This window comes from Salvia splendens, chromosome 7 (genome assembly GCF_004379255.2).
Source record: "Salvia splendens isolate huo1 chromosome 7, SspV2, whole genome shotgun sequence".
NCBI lineage: Eukaryota > Viridiplantae > Streptophyta > Magnoliopsida > Lamiales > Lamiaceae > Salvia > Salvia splendens.
The window spans coordinates 180438-205230 of record NC_056038.1 but is presented as its reverse complement, the minus strand read 5'-3'; the positions used below and the strand labels follow the sequence as shown (position 1 = coordinate 205230).

At 38.9% G+C, this 24793-nt stretch overlaps 3 protein-coding genes and 1 long non-coding RNA gene across 4 annotated transcripts; 2 read left to right on the top strand and 2 right to left on the bottom strand.

Moving 5' to 3' along the window:
- The first annotated feature begins 1990 nt into the window (after positions 1-1990).
- Positions 1991-4783, top strand: LOC121742751 (protein phosphatase 2C 50-like). The gene is made up of 5 exons (XM_042135994.1): positions 1991-2186; positions 2578-3562; positions 3645-3965; positions 4032-4137; positions 4228-4783. Exons 2-5 carry the CDS (start codon positions 2858-2860, stop codon positions 4560-4562), a joined length of 1467 nt encoding a protein of 488 aa, XP_041991928.1. The 5' UTR covers positions 1991-2186; positions 2578-2857; the 3' UTR covers positions 4563-4783.
- Positions 4784-7121: 2338 nt separating this feature from the next.
- On the bottom strand, positions 7122-8270 carry LOC121811420 (probable WRKY transcription factor 43). Its single transcript, XM_042212276.1, has 3 exons — positions 7888-8270; positions 7679-7808; positions 7122-7595 (listed from the first exon to the last, which is right to left on the bottom strand). The coding sequence occupies exons 1-3, from the start codon at positions 8141-8143 to the stop codon at positions 7466-7468; spliced, it is 516 nt and encodes a 171-aa protein (XP_042068210.1). The 5' UTR covers positions 8144-8270; the 3' UTR covers positions 7122-7465.
- Positions 8271-15626: 7356 nt separating this feature from the next.
- Positions 15627-16645, bottom strand: LOC121741060. The gene is made up of 2 exons (XR_006037763.1): positions 16540-16645; positions 15627-16213 (listed from the first exon to the last, which is right to left on the bottom strand). It is a non-coding gene; the product is annotated as an uncharacterized LOC121741060 (long non-coding RNA).
- A 5520-nt stretch (positions 16646-22165) lies between these two features.
- Positions 22166-22780, top strand: LOC121741623. The gene has a single exon (XM_042134474.1). The coding sequence runs from the start codon at positions 22166-22168 to the stop codon at positions 22778-22780; it is 615 nt and encodes a 204-aa protein (XP_041990408.1).
- The last annotated feature ends 2013 nt before the right edge of the window (positions 22781-24793 follow it).

Sequence of the window (24793 nt, the reverse complement as noted above, 5' to 3'; positions counted from 1 at the left end):
GTGTCGTGCTGCGATTGGGCAACGGCTATGCCGTTGCATTTGAATATTTTTATATTTTTTTCAAAAAATCGGTTTTTAATTATAAAAACTTAAAAACCGATTAAAGATAAAAAAAAAAAATTTCCCAATCCCCAAAAATGGCCGTTTTTTGCCCCTTTTCTGTATTTTTTAGATTTTCCCCCCAAAATCATCTATAAATACACACATTCATCTTCCATTTTCCACATCAAATCATCTATCATTTATATTTTTCATACAACTTATCTACACATTCATCTCTCACTCAAAACCTCAAATGAATTTCACCCATCTTATTGCGGAAGCGGAGCGCGAAGAACAAGAATACTACGAACAACATCGTGCCGCTTATGATGCATATGTCGCAGCGAATACCCCCGCCCCTCCTCCTCAACCAACTAGATCAACTAGCCGCTACATCCATCGTGACCGGGAGGGAGCCCACGAAAGGCTCGTTGCCGACTATTTTGCCGACCCGCCGCGGTTTCCGGCGGATTACTTCAGGCGCCGTTTTCGCATGTCAAAGCGCCTGTTTATGCGTATTGTCAACACATTGTCCGTCCGTGTTGAATTCTTCCAAACAGGTCCAGATGCAGCCGGCCGGCAAAGTATCACGTCTTTGCAGAAGTGTACGTGTGCCATCCGACAACTCGCTACAGGGCAAACGGCCGACCTCTTCGATGAGTATTTGCATGTCGGTGAGTCCACTGGAATCATTTGTCTTAAAAATTTTTGCGAGGGCGTTCGTACAACTTTCGGTGATGAATTCCTTCGGGCACCTACCACCGATGATTGCCAACGGTTGCTTCGTCTTCACGAATCAGTCCATGGCTTTCCCGGAATGCTTGGCAGCATTGAGTGCATGCATTGGAGGTGGAAGAATTGTCCGACTGCTTGGAGGGGGCAACACTTAAGCGGCCACAAAGGCGGCGGCCCAACACTTATCCTTGAGGCGGTCGCCGACTACCGCCTATGGATTTGGCATGCATATTTCGGTGTTGCCGGATCCAACAACGACTTGAACGTGCTCTATTATTCACCCATCTTCAATGATGTGTTGAATGGTGTAGCACCGGCGATCAACTTCACCTTCAACGGAAATACATACCACATGGGTTACTATCTCGCCGATGGTATGTACCCAAGGTGGTCGACTTTCGTGAAGACGCTCAGCAACTCGCAAGACCCGAGACGGGTTCTTTTTGAGCAGCTTCAAGAGTCCGCGCGGAAAGACGTCGAAAGAGCCTTTGGGGTCCTTCAAGTCCGATTCAACATTGTGAAGGCCCCGGCTCGACTGTGGTACTTGAACAATATCGCCGACATCATATACACGTGTATTAACTTACACAACATGATTATAGCCGACGAAGGACCGAGGGCGGCTAACTTCTACGACGAGGATGAAGCTGAAAGCTCAAGCGCGATGTATCCCCCACGCCGAGGTGTGCATACGACGGTGGGTGAGAGGATCGAAACAAGGCACACAATGCGCGATACCCGAACCCACGTTGAGCTACAAGAAGACCTAATCAAACACATGTGGGCGAAATTCGGCAACGCGTAGTGTTTTTTTTTAATTTTATGAATTTAATTATGTAATTTTTAATTTTTAGGATTTTAATTATGTAATTTTTATTTTTTAGGATTTTAATTATGTCTTTTTTATTTTATTTGTAATTTGTAATATTATTTCGGTTTTTTAATAAATTTTAATGTTATGGAAATGTTTTTATTTAAAATGATTGTGCTCGTCCTTGCGGAAGAGCACAACTGTTGGTGTTGTTCTCTTGCCTAAGAGCAGATAGGAATAGTGGCGCCGGGCCCACAACCGTACTCGTTGGCAAGAGCACGGTTGTGGGTGCTCTAAGTAAATACTCCAATACTCCTATTTGTTTGAGCATGATTACAAAAAAATATTGTACTAGCCTTTTAGTTACTACGATATCTTTTTAATTATTTAATGCTTAACTGCAAAATTAAGTGAAAAAAGAGCCCCTCTTTCGGTAATTTTATGCTCTTGTTCATTCAACCAACACAGAACTACCAGCTGCAAAATCGACCCACAAACAATTTTCGGTTGGATTCGTGGGTTTTCCCTCAACAATTTTCTTCTGTTAGATTCAAGAAAGTAGAATTGGCGGTACCTGCTTCAAAACAAGCAAAAGAAAGTAAGAATTCAGCAGTAGCTTTTGTTCAGCTGATCACTTTCTCCCTTCAGATTATACATAAATTGAATTATTAATGTGATTATTTGTTGAAAGAGGGACTAGACTAGGTAAAGGGTCACGATTACGTTGCCTCAGATCGTGGTAAAATCTTTCTTGCAGAGAAGAAAGATTGTCTTTTTTAAGATTTCATGTGATTCTTGAAACTCTTGTGTGTGTTGGAATTTCAAAATAGTGTTATGTGACCTAATTGAATGTCTGAACTTTTTTGTATTTTCACATCTCTTTTTTATATATTGTAGAATCCTTACTTTCACATTTCTGTATTTGGTGATTTATAGTTTGATGCCCCTTTTTCACGGATTCTAGTTGGTGTTTTGTTTTCATCAATCAGATTCGACCAATTTATTGGAGACGCTGTGATTCGACTCTGCATTTTGAGTGTTCATCCGTTTGCCATGTACTACTGTGTGATGGTGATTGGCATGTGAGCTTTAATCTCTAGTTTTTTCGAGGTTCTTTCTAGAAATGACTATGAATTAATGCGACAATGATAGGGCTTCAGTTTTAAGTAGCTCTTGCTATTTAGTTATAGGTTGTGATGGTGCCCTTTAGATTAGGTTATTGTGATTCTAAGTTTTGCAATACTGAGGTTTGGAGATTGCTCGATTGTTATGAGCTTCGAGCTGATGGATAGCTTGCTTTTGCGTTCTGAGATCGAAGCACTAACTAGTGTAGATGATGAGAATGAGGATTCTGCCTTGGGTGATTTGGGAAGTGAGATAACTTCTGTTATTTTCTTGGATTCTGATTCTGAAGAGAGTAGGAGTGGGGTGTCGTTTATTATGGCTGCGACTTATGAGGACGAAAACTGGCTGCATAGTACTGATGGAAGGCAACTGAGCGAAGTTGGCGATCCTAATCTTGATGGCCTGTCTATGGTGAGTGATGCTAGTAGTTTATGTGGTTTAGAAGTGAAACCTGAAACTGGGGCGCCCTTTGCGGTCGTTGAGAGCAGTAGAAGTGCTGTTGAACTTATTTCCAACACCAGTGAATCTCTATCTGTAGCAGTTGATAATGGAGAGGAGATTGTAGATTGTTCCAGCTCGAGACCATCTTTGGATGTTGTGCCATTGGATTTTGGATCGAATGGGAGAGCAAGCCGTAGTATTTTTGAGGTGAGCTATGTGCCACTTTGGGGTTTTACATCCGTTCCTGGTAGGAGAACGGATATGGAAGATGCAGTGTCAATCGTACCAAATTTCGTGGAAATCCCTCTCCAGATGCTCGTTGATCGCCCTCCTGATGGACTGACTTCCCGTGTGACTCATTTGACTGGGCATTTCTTTGGAGTCTTTGACGGCCATGGAGGCGCTAAGGTATGTATCTCTTCGTTTTCCCAGTATCCTCACATAATAAATGCTGTAGGAACACTCTTGATTATAAAGACTTTGTTTTCAGGTTGCGGATTATTGTAGAGATCGTATTCATTCTGCTTTGGCCGAAGAGATTGAAATAATCTCTACAGAGTTAAGTGATGAAGGAGATAGAAGGGGACCTCGTGAAGAGCTGTGGACGAGGGTGTTCACTAGATGTTTCCACAAGGTGGATGATGAGGTTGGAGGGGAAGGCGGTCGTGCACCCATTGCTCGGGAGACTGTTGGCTCGACTGCCATTGTTGCCATAGTTTGCACGTCGCATATAATAGTGGCTAACTGCGGTGATTCAAGGGCTGTTCTCTGCCGTAGGAGGGAAGCTGTTGCCCTATCTGTGGATCACAAGGTAAGCAAGCATGTCGCCTTGAGTTGAGATTTTTTTTACTAACATTATTGTTCTCTGTCTCTTAAGCCCGATAGGGAGGACGAGTATGCCAGAATCGAAGCAGCTGGAGGTAGGGTATTCAACTGGGACGGATGCCGTGTCTCGGGAGTTCTTGCCATGTCTAGGTCTATTGGTATGTTCTTCATAGCCTCCATGTACACTTACAATGGCGTATTTGCAATTTTGTTTGTGTTTGAATCTGAACGCATTAATGTCCTTGTAGGAGATCGATATTTGAAGTCTCTCGTGATCCCTGATCCCGAGGTGATGGTTGTCCCACGGACTAGAGATGACGAGTGTCTGATTCTAGCCAGTGATGGTTTATGGGATGAGATGTCAAACGAGGAGGCTTGTGACGGTGCTCGTAGGGTTTTGCAGTTGTGGTACAGGAATAACGCGGCCCCACCTCCATCGGAGAGGGGCAAGAGCGTGGATCCCGCATCACAGGCAGCAGCTGAGGCTGTCACGCAACGAGCTTTTCAGAAAGGGAGCCGGGATAACATCTCTGTCGTTGTCTTGGACTTGAAACGCCAACGAAAGGGTAGGAGCAGACCTTAGCATTGTCGGCTCCCGCCAACGATGGTCGATCGCATTTATCAGTGGTGGTCACGATAGGAGCTCACAGACTTGGTTACAACATAGCATTGTAGATGTACTACTTTGAAAGTGTATGTTACCTTCTACCTAAACGGGTGTGTGGGATTTTTCAACTTTTTGTTGTAATTGAATAAAATAACCTTTTCATGATTAACGAAATTCTTGGATGTTGAAAATATCAATATAGGACTACAACTATTAAATTATTATGAATACTATCGTTATACCATACCCACTTTAGTGATGAAGAAGATTTAGTTTTATATATGGTGAATTAATTAAGTCTATATCATAATAGAGTGTCAAGATCAAGTGTTTGTATTGTAAGAAATATATTAGCTAACTCGTGTTAGTGAATATTGAGTTAGTATTAAGTTTTTACATTTCTTTTTGAATTAGTATTAAGTTTTTTTAGGCGAAGTGTGCAGTAGACGAAATTAACTCCTTATATCATGAATACAACCCAATTGACCCTTATGTTGGAACTCTCTACGAGAAAAGATCGAACCCCTCATGCATGTGTATGAGATCGAAACACAAGCATAACTTTCCATCTTGATTTTAGGAATGTATTTTGTGCTTACACATTGGAATAAGGAAATTAACTGGAGTACTATTTATTTTCTTAAATGACCCAATTTATCATTATGTTGAATCCTTTCAATTAACTAAGAGATTAAATTAGACGTGTGTATATATGAGATTGAAACACAAGTACATGTATACTAAGACTTTTGAAACAAAATCATACTACAAAAATGCAAACAATTTAAAAGTAAATTTAAATACTACTACTATGTTACATGATCAAATATTATAGGAGTACCTAATTGGCTAGCCAATTTTCTACTGCGTTTACATTTGTCCTATTTTGGTGCTAGTAAATAGAATTTTGTAATCTCCAGTTCAATTTAGGTAAAAAACTAGCATATGGATCGTTTCACAGTAGGAGTTGGTGAATTATGCCTAAGAAAATAATGAAGGAATATTTAGGTGCTAGTAAATCAGCTGGAATCCGTCTCTTTGTTGCATCAGAAACCTGATGAGAAAAAGATGGGTGATCCCAAGGAGTTTGAGTTCTACAGTCACATTGACTGTAACCACCCCTCACCTGAGCCTGAGTATGTGGACACGAGTTTGATGTCACTGAATTTGAGCATATGTATCGTTGAGGGATCAAATAAGACCAGAAAGTAGTAGCAGTAGTCAGAGGTTTGACTCTTCTGTAATTGAAACAATTGATGTTGCTGAAATTTTCAGGCCAGGCCAGGCCAGGCCAGTTTTCTTGAGTATACTGAATGGAACTCGAAGCTTGATGTGGATAATCATGATGATCCTGGACACACTGCATATATTAGTGAACCAGCCTTTGAAGAACTTGATTCAGATTTCTTTGACCTGCTAATGTCTAAACCATCGGACTTAGATTCAGCACATACAATGAGCTTCGGATGTGCATGAGATCCGAGTCTAGAAACAGAGCTCAAAGATTGAGGAGATCACATAGCTTGGATGGCTTTGTGCTTGCAGAATCTATAGAAAATGATTTTCTCAACATGTTGAGCATGTAGTGGCCATGACTCGCCAAGAGATCTCCTTGCACTGTGTGGAGAGGCTCCGTTCTGAATGCTGATTTGATGGCAGAGGAGGATTCATGTAGCTTCACTCCTTCTGGCTATGAGAAAGTGGCAAATAATGGTGCTAGATTAATCGTGCAAATCTGTGCTCCAGTTGTGCTACCCTCATCCAAGCAATGGAAATACTAAAATGTTGGGCATGTGCAGGAGTTGAAAAGATGTGTTTATAGAAGATCTTGTTCCCATGGCTATAACAAACATTGAAGGCCTTTTAGTTTCAGGCTGGCATGCCCAATCAGGAACCGCCTTGACCCTCAACAAAGGCTTCAGAACCTTCTAGTAACTATGGTTACGAAAGAGCTTCTGACTTGTCAATTCTTGAATTAATCAAGTGTTCTTTGTCATTGGAGGAATGGCTGAGGTTGGATTCTGGTCATCTTCATATTAAAGAAGCAGGTCATGAAAATAGAGCTGGAAATGAATGATGAAGCGGTGGTGAAAACATCAGAATGTGCTTAAAAGTGCAGCTTAGAGACCCGCTGGGTTCAAGTTAATCGGGCTTATTCGTCACCACAACCAGAAGTGATCAAACGAGAAGATGAAGAAGCTGATTCTGAACATGATAAAAAGAATATCTATCAACCAATGTTCAAAGTCTCAGAAGTCCATCTTGCTGGATTCAATGCAGGTTTGGGGAAGTAGCAGGCAACACCAATCTGGATCGCGTTGGTTGCTCTCGAGTGGTATGGCAATGTCCAAGAAGAGTACTGTCTCAAACTCTAACATAGTTGTGAGATCATCATCGGGATTAGTGAGGAAGGCGAGATGTTTTGTGGAACATTTCGGTTCCTATTGAAGGCCAAGCAGCTACATGGGATGAAAGTACTGCCTTAAATGTTCATGTAAGAGATCCTGATATTATTTTCCCATAGAATCTGCCTAGTGATGAAAAAGGAGCAAAACATAGCTTCTTTAATTTATTACTAATACATAGGTTTTGAAGCTTGAAATTCTGTTGAAAAATGTAACAAGATTTGCTGCACATAGCATCACTGTACAAAATTCTTCATAAATTACCAATCCATTCTGTTTTTTCTACTGACTAGCATTGCTTCTCTCTCCCTCTCTCTCTACTGATTGGAGTTTATTCATACCACATGCAAGAAAAATCCTTAATATGTTCATTGCAAACAATGAACTTCTTGTAGCAGCCTAAATATTGATGTTTGTCGATCATACATCGTCAGAGCGCATCGCCATCATCTGCAAACTCAGGTAAACTCTAAACTACAGTTGATAAGGACCTTGATGGTTGTGAATTCCTTCGTACGTTGTCACAACGTAGAGCGGGTCCTCTTTGTCTCGTTCGACTCTCTTCTTCACTGGGCATCCTTCTACTGAACATCTATAGTAGTTCCTGTTTATTACATGAAATATTACATATATGCATAGGTTCTTCCAAGAAAGTGTGTATATAGATAGATTGATTAGCATGCATACCTTGGATTAGGGCTGTTTTTCACCATCTTCTTCCCATACTTTCTCCACTTGAAACCATCATCAAGAACTTCAACTTCAGATTTGGTCTTGAAAGCAACTTTCTCTCTCTTCTCCTCTCTCCCACTGTCTCCTGATAACAATGAAAAACAATGTGTTAGATATCTCTCTTATCCTACACCACAACTAAAGTCTGATATATATAGCCTTACTATTGATAGCCCCTTCAAGAAAACTACTGCTGCTGCTGCTGCTGCTGCTGCTGATGGCGCTCGAATAGCTCATATTCTGAGGATCGTAACAAGCAGCCGAGAGAGGGGAAGAGAACTGCGGGACCTCCTCAATCCAGTCGTTGAACTCAAAGAAATCAGAAACCTCAAAGCCCGGTTCGTGGAGAGACGAACCGGGCCTGATTGTGTTGTTCGGGTCACTGCGATCCTCATCCATGATCACCGATTGAGCATCCATGGATGTTTGATATATAAGTGTGTGTGATTGTGAGAGCTCAGTGGGAGGGGGTTTACTTGGTAAGCTTCCTATTGTATGGAGAGAAGCTTCATGGCTGCTGCTTATTAAGTGGTGGCTAAGGAATTTTGTTTTGGGCCCAACATAGGCCTAACCATCATAGCTTCTTGATTCAAACTGACAAGTCGATAGCGACCCCCCGTTTCCCACACGGCGCCGTTGTGGCAAACTTCATGAGGCGTATTCGTGTCTAGTTATTTCAAGACTCAAAATTATAAGATCGTGAAATATGAGAGTTATAGAACTTAGAGGTCTATATCAACTAATTTTTTTTTATTGTAGGCGTGATTGTATGTTGATCTTATGTGGTTTGAGTGATATTATGTAGAAACGTAATTTTTATTGAGTGCACACCGAAAATATGTAGAAATGTAATTTTATTAAGTGCACACCGAATATAATGATCGGAAATTTCTAAGAAATCAAATTAAGGAGGAAGGACAAGAAGGGGTGGGGCATGGCATGGAAGACTTGGGAGTAGACTTTTACTATTCTTTGTGTTTTGCCTATTACAAGTCCACAACAGTCATAAGATTGTTGAAATCAAAAGGTTTTTTATATTATTCTTTCAATTAGTTGTGTCTTAATTTATTTATATCAATTTTGTTAGTTAGTCTACCAATTACACATAATTTGGAATTAAATTTGAAGGTAGAATATCAAAATGGTCGACAAATATTTATTGGATGCCATTTCTTTTTAGTGCTTTAATTTTATCTTATCATATCCCACACTTTCGGCCACATTATAAAATCATGTGACCTAAATTTATATAGTAGTATTATTTTTAGGTTAAGTCTACTTACGTCATAAATATGACGCAATACGTGATTTTATGCTACGAGAAGGGCATCCATGATTCATGCTAAATTAATTAAAGAACAAATAAATCAGTTCACATTTGGATAAAGCGCAGCAAAGTAGATCTCTAAACAATGAAAAAGCAAGATAAAATAATAAACATGTAACTACTTTAAAAAATAAAAATCATGGTAATCATAATATCTTAACAGGGAAGATTGAGAATGCGATGCTTATTCGTGTAAGAATATCTATGTTTGGAATTCATTATAAGACGTACGTGTTTCACAATTGACACACATTATTTAATCCTTTTTAGCCTTAAAATATTAGAGTATTGTTTTCTTATTAATTTCGCCTCCATTGATTTTGCAGGAACGTTGGTATACTGCATACTTATATATGGACTTTTCAATTTTTCTATAATATGAGAAGCAATTAATCAATTAATCAAATATGATTTAAATATTAATTAATTTATAGAAGCATAATTAGATAATATCACAAAATTTAACTTGTTCTTATAGACAATCTGGAAATAAATAAATAATTTAAATTCATCAAAATTTAAAGAAGAGGCCTATTCTTTATAAAGACTTGTCTGGTCTTGGACTCTTGGTCGGCAAAGTCAATAGCTATATTTAAATTTGGCAATTTAATTCAATAATAAACAATGAGACTGTACTCTTGGATAAGTGGTTTGACACTTTGACTCCAAATCCAAAATTGCACGTCATGAAAAATAAATTCAGTCAATAAAAAAGTTGGGTCACTAAAAATTAATAATGCAATGGCATGCCCAAATTTGATGGTAGATAGTAGATATATTTATGATAAGATATGAAACCATTTAATTTTCTTAGTTCTAGAGTGTTTTTTTTGGTCTTGGTCAGAAATGATGATATTAAATCAAAAGTCTAGTCAATAAGTCAATGTTTGGTCAAATTGGTATGTTTCTTAACTTTTTTTTCTTCCAAAAATTGGAAATAAATTAAGGGAAGTGATAAACTACGTAAATTATACTTATATAATTATAATTTTCAAGATTTTACATTAAAAATCAATTTATAAAAATTAATTAAATCTAAATATATTTAAGAATTTTTTTTACTAAATATTGTATAATTATTTTGAATCAAGCTCAAAATAATGTAAAAATTTGTCAAAAATTATTCACATCTTTTCCTTTTTATTGCCATAGCATATAGCTAATAACAAAATTAATTTGTATAATATCTAGATATTTCCATTACTTATAAAAATGTCAATCTCTTTGAAGGAACTTGCAAGCTAGATATATTTTTTATTAAAAAAAAATATAATTTCAATCTCTTTGAAGGAACTTGTAAGTATATGTACTTAAAAACATTTTTTGGGTTAGAATTTGGACTAATATTTGGACCCTTTTAGTTTACTAAACTATGAGTTAGAATATAGATTAGCTTAGTTAAAAAATAAATCAAATTGAGGCCATATATAAGAGAAATACATACAATCTTGAATTTTAAAGATTGACACATGTACATAAATTTATTTGGATAAATAAGGCCTTTATGCAGTAAGACGGTAAGTTAGAAGAAGCTGAATGACACAATAATGAGGAAGCGATTGGGTTCGCGTATGCAGACAGCGTACGAGGAGAAGACCAATATAAATTTGATTTATTGCCAAGTATTAGACGACAGGTTGGGTAATCGATATCATTCTTATTCAATGTAATTAGATGATAGGGATTACATATTATATAGACTACACAATATTTACAAAAAAGGAAAACCTAATTTACATTGATTGCTTGCTCTATTTTAGGCTAAATATACTCCCGTATCTTCTCTTGATTTCCCGTGATATTCTCCGATATCTTTCAATATCTTCTAACACTCCCCCTCAAGCTATGTAACGGGGTTGCCGATACTTAGCTTGCACAATACATCCTGGAATGACTTTGAGTTCACTGCCTTCGTCAATATATCAGCCAGTTGATCTTCGGACTTGACATAAGGCATTTCCACCACTTTTGCCTCAAGGTTCTCCTTTATAAAGTGTCGGTCTACCTCCACATGCTTGGTTCTGTCATGTTGGACTGGATTCTCTGAGATACTAATGGCCGCCTTATTGTCACAAAAGAGTCTGCACAGATGGGTTGGCCGTAGGCCTAGTTCTGTCATCACTCTCCTTAGCCATAATATCTCTGTCAATCCACTTTTAATTCCTCTGAATTCTGCCTCGGCACTTGAAAGGGCTACCACCTTTTGTTTCTTGCTTCTCCACGACACAAGGTTTCCTCCTACAAAAGTAAAGTACCCAGCAGTTGACTTTCGGTCGTTTGGGTTACTTGCCCAGTCTGCATCAGTAAAACTGTGTATCTCCATGTGTCCATGTTTCTCGAACATAAGCCCGTGTTCTGCGGTTCCTTTCAAGTATCGAACAATCCTTATGACTGCCTCCCAGTGCTCTTCCTGCGGCGCATGCATAAATTGACTTACCACCCCGACTGAGTAGGCGATATCTGGTCTGGTATGAGAAAGGTAGATCAGTTTTCCAACCAATCGTTGGTATCTCCCCCTGTCTGTCTGCTTCGCACCTTCCTTCATCTGCAATCCATGGTTTTGAACCATAGGAGTGTCTGTCGGCTTACAATCAATCATCCCAATATCTGCCAATAAGTCCAGTATATACTTCCTCTGATTTATGAAGATTCCCTTCTTCGACCTGAGTACCTCTATTCCCAAGAAATATTTAAGAAGACCTAGATCCTTCATCTCAAACTCCTAGAAAAGATTCTTCCTCAATTCAGCTATCTCATCTTCGTCATCTCCTGTAATGATCATATCGTCTACATAGATAATTAGGCACGTGATCTTCCAGTTCCTCTTCTTAATAAAAAGAGTGTGGTCGGAATTACTCTGGGTATAATCATACTTCTTCATCACCTCGGTAAATCTTCCAAACCACCCTCTCGGAGACTGCTTCAGCCCATACAGTGTCTTCTTAAGCTTGCATACCTCCCATGTACCAAACTCACTAGCGAACCCAGGTGGGGGTTCCATGTAAACAGGTTTCGGCAGTTCCCCATGCAAAAAGGCGTTCGTCACATCGAACTGGTGTAGTGGCCAATCTTTGTTTGCCGCGACTGAAAATAATACTCTCACCGTGTTGATCTTCGCCACTGGTGAGAAGGTCTCTGCGTAGTCAACCCCATATGTCTGGGTGTACCCCTTTGCCACTAGCCGTGCTTTATATCGTTCAACTGTGCCATCTGGTCTTCTCTTGATTGTGAATACCCATCTGCATCCAACAGTCCTTGCACCTTCTGGTAATCTCCCTTTTTCCCATGTGTTGTTCTTCATCAGTGCCTTCATTTCGGTAAGCATTGCTTCCTTCCACTTCTTATGTTTCATTGCCTCTTCAGCTGACTGTGGGATTTCCTCCTCTTCATATAGTGCCGCCTCAAATGCGCGCGCCATTTTAGTCAGATACCCTTGTACAAAATTCGCTACTCCATAGCGACTTTTCTTCCCAATTTTCTCGGGAGAGTATCGTTTGGGAGGGACTCCCCTCGTAGTCCTATTGGGAAGCACATACTGCCCCGTGTCACCATCAACTGTGTTGTCCTCGTTTGCAGGTTCTGTATCAACATGATCAGTGGTAACCGTATTCTCGACAAAGCTGGGTTCAGAAGTTACCTCGGATATCATCGGAGAGGGATTGCCTGGGCTTGGATGAGATGACTCTTGTGGTGAGACGTGCTCGGCGGCAGTGACTATCTCTGGTTCTGTTAGATCCTCAATCGAGGAGCTTGGAACTGGCACAACCCAACTTAGGTAGTCTGTTGTATTACCTGGATCACTCTCCCCCTGACTACTAAGGTGGGTATGGTAGAAAAACTCGGTTTCCAAAAAATTGCAGTTCATGGTCGTGGTGATTTTCTTGGTAAGTGGGTCAAAGCAACGATAACCCCTTCTGGTTCATCCCGTATCCTACGAACACACATTTAGTTGCACATGGTGAAAGTTTGGTTCGCTCATGTCTAGGAATATGGGTGTAGACAGTACAGCCAAAGATTCTGGGTTGGAGGTTCAAGTGTTCGGGAATGTTGGCTTGTTTGGATAACATGTTTTCATGTGAAGGATTTTAGTGGGTAGGCGGTTAATGAGGTAGACTGAGGCGGCGACTGCTTCTGGCCAAAAAAGTTTGGGGACCTTAGATTCAATCATGAGGGCCCGGGTCATTTCTAGAATGGTTCTATTTTTCCTCTCCGCTACCCCATTTTGTTCTGGTGTATATGCACAGGAAGTTTGGTGGATTATACCGTTATCTCTGCAAAATTAGTTCATGGTGCCGTTTACAAATTCCCTCCATTATCTGACCTAAGGGTTTTGATAGTGGTATGAAATTGTGTTTGGACAAGTTTAAAGAAAACGGTAAATCTATCAAATACTTCATATTTATGTTTCAAGAAATAGATCCACATCATTATAGTGCAGTCATCAATAAAAAGCACAAAATAACGAAAACCGTTCTCCCCAATGACCGGTGCCGGCCCCCACACATCAGAATGCACCAAAGAAAACATAGATTTCATACGAGTGTTTGTTGGTTTAAATGATTGTCTGTGGCTCTTGGCCAAAACACAAGTCTCACAAGCAAAATCAGATGGAATAGAAAGGTTCAGATAAAGTAATTTAAAGTAACCCGGAGAGGGGTGTCCTAGTCTTCGGTGCCAGAGCCAAGTTTCCTGTTTTGTGGACCCGTGAGCCAGCATCGCACTGCCATGTTGAGCTATCTCGTCCACGTAATAGAGCCCATCTTTCTCAGTGCCACGCCCAAGTATCCTCCTCGTCTGAATATCTTGTAAAATACAAAAGTCGAGATGCATCAGAAGAGTACAATTTAATTCCTTAGTCACATGACTAATAGACATCAGCCGTTGGGACAATGTAGGAACATATAAGCAGTTCGTGAGTCTTAGAGTGGGGGATATCTGAATTGTGCCCGCCCCGACAACAGTAATCAATTCCCCATTAGCTGTTCTTATGTAGGTTTTTGTCACTTCACTAAAGCTAACAAAATCATCTTTTTCGGGTGTCATGGTATCAGTTGCTCCACAGTCAAAAATTCAACCCTTCGATTTTCTATCAGATACATGGTGAACATGGAATGCAGCGGAAATTAAGGGGGCAAACTGATTTTTAGACACAAAATTTGGGGTGTTTTCGGAAATTAGGAAAGTTCTGGACTTAATTTCGAATTTATCATAGTCTGGGGGCCAACATGAAATAAGGCGGGGTCTTTTCTGATATTTTTGTTTTTCAGGGGGGACAAACTGATATTTAGCAAAACATGAGTTAGGGTTTGGTTTTAATCCAAACTCTTTACCTCCACCCTCGGCGCCGCTCCTCGATTCCGTCCGTTCCGCGAAATTCCCGGCGCCTCGAATGTTGCCGCTGGCTGATTGACCCTCCAATCGGACTCCGGCACCCTGTCCAGTGTTTTCCCCTTCTCTTTTTCGTGGGATTCCTTCACCGCCTATTCCGACGGCCATTTTCGCCTGGGCCGTCGTCGCTCTCGCCTTTTGCCGTTCCTCCCACCACTCTGGATATCCCAATCGCTTGAAGCATGTCTCCCATGTGTGTTTATGCTTTCCACAGTGTGAACACCATAATTTTGAGGTGTCCGGTCGGTTGGAGCGGTTGGAGCGACAGTGCGCGGCGGTGGAGGCCCGTTCCGGTTCGTGGGACGCTGACTCTGGGCGGCGAGCCCTTGTCCGATCTCCCCCCCAAATGATGAATCGGCCAATCCAGGTGCTCCTCCGGTTGGTGGAGAGGACGCCGGTGGCATGATGTTTAATCGAGCCGCCTCCTTCTTCACCATGCCGTAGGCAGCCTCGACTGATGGGGTAGGGTCTTCCTTCAGGATCTCTCGCCTAATGGAGTCGTACTCCTGATTCAGTCCCCGTTAGGAACTTGATTAACCGTTTCTCGGTTGAATGCACTCGGAATTGGTCGATTCCTTTATCGCAGCAACTGATCGGCTGTTTCTGGCATCGATCGATGTTAATCCATAGTCCGTGGATTTTCCGGTAGTATGTCTCCACGTCCATGTTGCCTTGTTTGATGTATATTGCTTGTTCTTCCAGGTTGTAGATGAGATATTGATCTGCTTTGTTCTCGAATGTCACCGCAAGGCTGTCCCACAGCGCTTTGGATGTTTGGTGGTGTGCGAAATCGGGGATGATATCGTCTTCGATATTGTCAACGATCCACGAGAACACTACCAAGTCGTTCTCCTCCCATTCGTCGAACCCTTTACTCCCTGGGTTCGGCGGCTCGTTCTGGATGTATGAGTAGGCTCCTCGGCCTCCAATTTTCACCTTGATCAATCGTGACCAAAGGGGGTAATTTCTTCCATTCAATTTGAATGCAACAGTAATGCCTTTGCTATTCCTTAGGCTTGTAATCTGTTCGGTCGGTTTTGTGTCTTCTGCCTCTGACATTTTGATGCAGGATTATGGTTTCTCGGTTGGTTTTTGGCTGGAAACAGGTCGGGAAAGGTATATTTTGGCTATGATGAATCGTTTCTGAGCCAAGGATCGATCTGCTCTGAGGCCATATTAGACGAAAGGTTGGGTAATCGATATCATTCTTATTCAATGTAATTAGATGATAGGGATTACATATTATATAGACTACACAATATTTACAAAAAAGGAAAACCTAATTTACATTGATTGCTTCCTCTATTTTAGGCTAAATATACTCCCGTATCTTTTCTTGATTTCCCGTGATATTCTCCGATATCTTTCAATATCTTCTAACACCAAGAATATTGTGATGACAGATGAGATGAAAGCTGCCTGTATATCTTGGGGTGAGTATTTGCCATGACGGCCTCACTATGGCCATGGTCGCGATCAGGGTCATCACCATCATTGTCTGCTCTCTCTTCTCTGACAGTACTGTTTCTAGAAGATATATGGATTTGGCCTTGTCTCTTAGATATTAGTCGTAATTTTTGGGAGTCGGAAATCTGAGCTAGCTGCGGATTAAGGTTGAGCACCTCTTCAACGATGGCTACTTGCCTCAGTAGCGTTGCTACGTGCAGAAGATTTCTTGAACATGGAAACGAAACCGTATAAATCAGATATGGATCTTGTTGAAGCAGTTGCCGAAATCTGGTTGCATCCCTTTTTGAGGCAGCAGCATCATAAACCTTTTCCTCAATGAACAAATAATGAATTATAAGAAGCATTTTGGATAATTTATATTTTACAATTAAGTAGAAATAAAATAAAACAAAACATGTAGAAACTAGAACATATATATGAGTAATGAATACATAGTGTCAAAGTATATATATGCAATATAAAAATTACTACTAACCTTTCCATGTGGAGAATATGTAGATGAACGATGGATTAAATAAAAAAGAGTTTTGGTTAGTATTTTTAAATAAACAAATACTCCTATTCTATATTACAAGAATTATACTACTAGCAAATAAAAATAATTGACCAGTGGCGTCGATGCAAAACATACCTTTATTATACTGACGGCTTAGAAGGAGTGATGCTTCATCTCAATTGGCTATGAACTATACTACTATATCATCACATTTACACACACACACACACACATATATATATATATATAGAATATAAGAATTTACATGGAACTAAAGCCTGCTGTTTTACACATGCATGTTGGGAATAATTAAATATGCTTTTCTTTCTTTATTTGTTAAGATATGCTTATCTTTAATTTCTTTTTTCTACTTTGACATGAGCTTCGTTTGTGTACAGCTTCGTTTGTGTACGTTAGGCACATTAAAATTTAAAATCAATTCAAACGGGTTTTTTTGCGGGAATAATGTTAATTAGTACTCCCTCCATACCATAATAGATGTCACACTTGGATAACGGCACGAGATTTTATGATATGTTTTTATTTTATGTGTTAAAGTGGAAAGAGAAAACAATACTTTATATTAATATGAAAGAGAATTTTCTTCAAAAAAGAAAATGTAGCATCTTTTGTGGCCTTGTGGGACAAACTTAAAAAAAAAAGGAAATTTGCTTCATGCATTGCTATAGTACTACTACGTAAGGTTTTCAGCTCTGCAGTTTGTATGGAACTAATTAACTAAAGCTTGTTGTTTTACACATGTTGGGAATAATTAAATATACTTTTCTTTCTTTATTTCTCTCCTATTTTCTTTTCTTTTTCTCCTTTTCAGTGTAAGCTGCGTCTGTGTACGTTACAAACTTTAAAATAATAGTATTCTTAGTTTTTTTAATGAATCATGCATATTCTAAGTTAATATTAGACGCGTTGGCTCAATATTTTGAAACGGGACAAAGAGAGTAATAAGTTCACTTCTTTGGATAGTAGCTACTGTTTTCTTTTCTTTTTTTGTTCTGGCACAACAAATGCTTCAATTATAAGTGTAGATGCATGCAGCTTTAAATTCTTTTCCTTGTTTGGAAGATAGGAATTACTTGACATTTCAATATTGATATATACTTCGCCCAAAACAGTTTTAATTCGGGCAATTTCACGTATGCTACCTGGTATATATAACTTCAAGATTATGCAGTAAAAGTAACGATAAAATATTTTTCTAACAAAGTATTAAGTGATTATCTTGTGGTCTGGGCTTATATTCGGGCCTTGACTTCATAAAAGCAGAATGCAGGTTAGGCCGACCCATTACATTAAGAATTCCTACTAATATTTGGACCCACTTAATTAGTTTACCTAAAAATGTTTTTTCTATTTATAACAACACGTATGCCCTAATTAACTATTTTCAAAGTACAGATACCTTTTTGAAATAAATTGAATTGATGCAATAAATCGACTAAAATTCTGACTATAAACTACAATTAATTAATCTTTAGTTTCTCGTTGTATCGGGAAAACCGAGCATGCCTCCGACGAAGCTAGTGGACTCATCTCAACCGCGATCATTGATGTTCTATTATTCCAAATGTTCTACTAGTATTTTAAATCTAGCCGTATGAGTTAGTTATTGATGTTTGTTTCTAACTCTTTTAAAAGAAGTTCAAATTAAACACTACCTCGACAAATAAATTTTCCAATTGTTTTTATTGATTCTTGGTTTTTTGTTACTCCTTATTGTGGTGTGGACAGCCGCCATGCAGTTAATAGTAGCATGCAAGTTGCAATATTGCACTAGCCAACTTGATTGTGTTTCTTTAGTTTATAGATAGACTTCGAAATATATGGAGTAGTATATTATGGAGTAGTTTTTTTTATCTAATTGGGTTTTGCAAGGAGGAAAAGATTTAATTAAATTAGTTTGATTGACGGTCCTTTGTATTTTATTTAAATTGTGCAGCCCATAATTTATTTTCCACAAAACTGGACTTTTGTATTATTTATTCAATTTATCAGATCCCACACGAAATTGAGTCCAATAAATGTTCCTCACGGAAAGGAATTATTTAAATTCACATTGTGATTTACTTCACAAATTTCTAGCTCTCATAACAAATTATCAATTATTCAAAAACAATTAAATTCATCTCACATCAATTATTCAAAGCAGCCACGTCACATATTCAACAAAGTTGTCTCAGTCAAAATTTCAACTCAAAATTAGGTCACGAAAAGTATCCAACAACAATTCCACTCGACAATTAATCCACGGACTTCGCAACATTAAAAGCATTAAATGCAAGTACGTTAGGGTTCGAAAATTAGGGTTCAAAAAGTGGGGCGTTACAATCCTCCTTTGCACACACAAGCTCTCCCAACTTCTCCACCAAAACGTCCAAAACCTTAAGCTGGCCATGCTTCACACACAAATGCAGCACAGTCTGTCCGCGATCCAGTCTCTCCATCGCGGGCAAACAACTCTCGTGAAGGAGATGTTGTACAATCTCAACATGCCCGTTCATGGCTGCAAGATGAGCTGGGTTCATGCCTTGGTCATCGCAACAATGCCTTGGTCATTGAACCCAGTTCATCTTGCAGCCATGAACCCAGTTCATCTTGCAACCATGAACTGGCATGTTGAGATTGTACAACATCTCCTTCACGAGAGTTGTTTGCCCTCGATGGAGAGACTGGATCGCGGACAGACTGTCCTGCATTTGTGTGTGAAGCATGGTCAGCTTAAGGTTTTGGACGTTTTGGTGGAGAAGTTGGGAGAGCTTGTGTGTGGAAAGGATGATTGTAACGCCCCACTTTTTGAACCTAATTTTCGAACCCTAACGTACTTGCATTTAATGCTTTTAATGTTGCGAAGTCTGTGGATTAATTGTCGAGTGGAATTGTTGTTGGATACTTTTCGTGACCTAATTTTTAGTTGGAATTTTGACTGAGACAACTTTGTTGAATATGTGACGTGACTGCTTTGAATAATTGATGTGAGGTGAATTTAATTGTTTTTGAATAATTGATAATTTGTTATGAGAGCTAGAAATTTGTGAAGAATTTAAATAATTCCTTTCCGTGAGGAACATTTATTGGACTCAATTTCGTGTGGGATCTGATAAATTGAATAAATAATACAAAAGTCCAGTCTTGTGGAAAATAAATTGTGGGCTGCACAATTTAAATAAAATACAAAGGACCGTGAATCAAACTAATTTAATTAAATCTTTTCCTCCTTGACTTGGTCACCAAGACTTTTCTTAGTTCAAATTTTAAATAAATATTCTGCAGAGATTTTTCCTCTCCCCCTCCGTGATCTGCAAATAAAATTCCAAAGAAATAAAAGTAGTCAATCCTAATTAATTTCTATGAAATTAATTATCCATATTCCACCCCCTTTCCCACGTTAAAAAAAACGTATCCCACTCCGTAAATCTCTTCGAAATCTACACCACAACTAACTCCCAATTATACTCCCACGTTATGCAGTATAAATCTCCATACCCTATCTCTCCGCCTAACACCAATTCTGCAGTCACCCTCAATTCACTTTGAATCACAAAAATTTCTCAAGGCAGCAGAGAAGAGAGAGTTCATCATTCTCCCCCTCTCAATCCTAATTCCACCGAGGTATCCATCCATCTTTGTTCTATCTCACTAATGCCACCATATTCAAATCAAACTCATGGAATATCTTTTAACAGAGAGGAAGCAGAGAGTTAGACAAGCTTTTGTTCAAGCCACACACGATTCAATCCTTTCGCTTGATAATTTCAGAAATCTACCATCTCCTCCCTCACAAATATTTTTCACACAATGACGTACAAATCCCCTTCTCTGACAGGAACCGAGAACTAAAATCAGGGAAAGTGTCATCATCTATTCTTTCACAATCTGTCAGCAAATTGAAGGTATACACTTTCCCCATCCAAATCCAATTCCATACTTGTGCATCTCATGAAACCAGTAACCGAAGCAAATCAATAATTCGAACAATATAAAACAAAGAACCGAACTTTAATTCGTGAAACCAAATTAAGAACTTATCTTCGGGGCCGCCGGAGTGGCGACGCAGCGGCTGCTGCGGCGCCGAGCGACGGCTGTGGGTGAGGGCGTCGAAGCTCTAATTTGCTGTTCAATTTTTTGTTGTGAATTTGAGAGAAAGCCGACGGTATGGAATGGGGAGTTTTGTTCTTCATTGTTTATTTGTACTGATTTCTTTATAAGTATTTTTAGTTCGTAGTTTCTTTAAAAGAAAACGGGATGTGAGGGTACGTGTAAACAAATGGGAGTTTTTGAATTCTTATTAAATTGTTTTTACTTGAATTGTGTTACTAGTTTAAAGAAGAGGTGGAAAATGACAGTATTACTTTGGGAAGAGAGTATGTGTACGTGTATTTTTTTTAAAAAAAAATAAATAAAAAATAGAAGTGTACTCTTTTTCTTGTCTTTCATTGAAGTCAGGAGCTTCACTTTTTATTTAACTATTGGGCTTTTGTTTTAAATTAAAATTGGCTGAATGAATTTATTTGATTGGGGCGTGAGGCCAGAATTAATCAAAAATACCCAAGCCCCTAATCGTGAGAAATTGGTAGTCTTGAACGAGGAAGATAATTGGAGACATAGGATGCATGCATCTTATTTATTTATTTGGAAAGTGTGTTGATTTATATGTTATGTAAATTCTAAAGGTGATTCTTCGCAAGTGAATCGTGATCGCAAGGGAAAGAATATATTTGCGAATTAAGTACTCGAGGTGGACTTTCTTTTAAATAAGGACAATGTCCAAAATATTTTATCGATGGGAATGAAACTATGTTTATCATGCCTTGATTTGATTTTAACGTGCCTATCTGATGTGGTTTTTGCTATTATTATTTAAATCGAATTTGGATTAGTGTACACCTATGGTAGACCGTGTGCTAGCGTATGGGTTGGCCGGTCTAGTGACTTGGTTTGTGGCCACATTTCATGTCATGTATGTGCAGATGTGGTTAACGTCTATGGGAAAATGACTGATCGGTCGACTTTTTACAATGGAAATGATTTTGAGTGCCTCGGGCCTTTCTAAAGCTAAACCCCGATGGATACTTATGGATGGCATGATAAATACTATTTTGATAACATGTTTTCGGCATAAGTCCACTGAGTATTTTTATAGTACTCAACTCTGCATGTGTTTTCCTTATGTGCAGGTTGAGCGGCGACGAGCAATTGGTGGTGTTGAGCAATTAAAATTGAAGTATTATTTGGTTATCTTTGAACTACGAGTGTCGTTGTGTCTCCACAAATGACGGCACTCTTTCTCTTGAACGCTTCCGTTGAGACATTGTTTTTTTCTCATCATTTATTTAGCTTTGAACCTAATTATTTGGATATTTGAAAACTTGATATCTTTTGAATAATGCCGAACCTGTGGTCGTTTTTTTAAAAATATTAATTATTGGTCAAACTCTTTATTGAAACCCTAGTTTTCTACGCGTGTTTATTAAGTTCTTTTAATCACGACCGTCCGTATTTATTAACCCTAAAGGGCAGTCGTGACAATGATGATGGGGAGACAATATTGCATTTGGTTGTTAGGTGCAATCACCTTGAGGTAATCATACACCAACTCTTTTATCACAAAACCCTAATCGAATATTGACCGTTAAAAATCTCAATTTCAAATTCAATCGAAATATTGAAGGTTAAGATTATTCCGTTTCAGACTATAAAATACTTGGTGGACAACAAAAGCGTAGAGTAGCAAACACGAAACTCGATGGGCAAAACAGCCCTCCAAATCTTGAACGAGAGTCCTCCAAGAACTACCACCGCCGCCACATACTCAACGATGAGAAATCAATTAACAAATTTGATGAACGAGTCATTCTTCGAAGTCCTTCCGAAGATGACGGATGTGACAATGGTAGTGGTGGTCCTGATCGCCACCATGGCCTTCCAGGGCGGGCTCAGCCCCCCGGGAGGTGTGTGGCTAGAAGACACGCCGTCCCACAGGGCAGGCGAGGCAGTGCTGGCATCCACCCATCCCGCGAAATACAGACGCATGGTGCACGCCAACACCACGGCCTTTGTGTCTTCCATCATCACCATCCTCCTCGTCACCACGGGGCTCCCAACCAAGCACTTCTTTTTCATGGCGTCCGCCATGTACGCCATGTGGGTAGCCGTCACGGCTATCTCCATCAGCTACAGGGTGGCGCTGTTGGCGATCACTTCGGACAGCAAGGGGAATCTCGTGGCTGTGACAGTCGGGACGGTGGCCACGAACGTGTTTGGTGTGTTGTCGGCGTACGTTGTTGTGAGGAAGTTGCATCTGTCGTGGAAGAGGAAGAAGTGGGTGCAGCACGATCTTGCAACTGATAATTTTATATAAAAGATAATTTTAGTTAGTAAAATTAATAACAAAATTAGGAATATTAGTTTAGATTAATTTGATATAATGAATTATGAATTAATTTACTAATTGAATAATTAAATATATAATGATTAATTATATAATCAAATCAAATAGTAATAAATTTTTTTATAAACTATGAGTCAGTATTAATTAATTAACTAGTTAAAGAAATAAAACGTACTATTAATTAATTATCTAGCTAAATCATACTAGTATAATTATATCTTATGGAACCGGCATGTATTAATAAACAATTCTCAAATTCTCAAAATAAAGAAGCAATCAACACTTGGAAACTATTAATTCTACAATCTATAAATAATAAAAATAAATTATACTAAATCAAAAGCCCAAAATTGTCGTCACCATCATCATCATCATTTCTTCCCAAAAGAAAGATTAGAAAAAATTTAATCTTGATCATTTTTCCATCGACGAGAGAAGATGGAGAGGGGGAGCAGTGATAGGACTTGAATCCTATCGAAAAGATTAGAGCAAGCGAAAACGAAGAACACGACAGAGAAAACCTAGTTGTATCAACTAGGGTTTCGAAAATTGAAGATTTCAAGAAAAGATTTTTATTTCTTTATTCTTGAATGGTTTTTTTTTACTCTCTAATGAACTCTTTATATAGAGTTCGGACCCTGCTTGATTTGACTCTTACGATTCGGGAAAGAATCAAGAAGAAAAGCCGAAAAGATTTAATAAACTAAACTATGTAATTGTTCCAAAAATAACGAAAAACAAATAAATAAAAGATGATAAAATCTAATCCTAATATGACGTGAAATCCTTGAAATTCAAGGGCCGAGAAGCGTTCCTTCGCGGTCTGTCTTTCCTTGCCTGAGTCGGATTTGCTCTCTCTCTCTCTCTCTCTTCGTCGGCCTCTCGTCGGATGTTCTTGGTCTTTCGTGGAATATTTCCTTAGAGAGAGCCCCTTGCGTGAAACACGATCAACTTAGCACATTAAAGGTTCTGGTGGAGAGCTTGCGGAGGAAACTGATGAAAACGGGGAGACAATGTTGCATTTGGCGCAATCAACTTGAGGTAACATTTCTTCGATTTCTACCACCATTCATAAAAAAATAGTCTTGTTTTCTTTCTCTATATATTACTTTATCAATTTTGCATTGTAGTGGACGGAGGTAATACAATGGGTGATGGTATTAATTATGTTATCAAAATCTCAGACTACAAAATAAGGAAGACAATACGGAATTCCATGGGCGATGCACCGGTCGAGTCATTTGGAACTCCGGAGAATCTTGTTAAGAATGCCTGGGCCATCATTCTTCCATTTTGTCTTACCTCCAATGACCGACATGATGATGGTGGTCGCATTCCAAATATTTTCAAAAGGTTGATAGATTTCAACACCATACCCATTCATTTCATCCCTCGTCTCAATTTTGTTCATCATGTCTGGATGGCCATCGATTTACCGTCTTTCCATTTTCGATATCACGGTAAGTTGCTTAGCATCAAGAATGACGATCCACTACTTTGATATATAGCATGTTTTTGGATGTCTTTAACCGGATTAATTAGTCATAATTTTATTATGCAATGTATTAGAGTGGTTCTCGGTCTGGAAGAGAAAACCACGTCGGCTGGAAAATCAGTCCTCTACTAGAACGCATCAAATATTGGATTTCCCTATGACGTTTGGAGAACTTGGGGATATATGGCCTTAAGTGGAAGAAAACAAAGTTCAAATCGGAAGACAAAACTACAAATCCAAACAAATTAATAGGGTTTATGTAAGATAGCATGTAATCCTCTTTTTTAATATAATCAACTATTTTTGCTCTATCTTAATACAATGTGTTTCTTACTTCTCTTTCTACCTCTCCATCCACGGATAATAGCTACTTTGACACCTAAAAATGTTGACCATTTCTTTATACATAAAGATTCCAATTACTTCTGTTTAGGTCTTCTGAAAATTTTTGCATAATTTCCTTTTCCGACTCTTGTCATTTAATTATG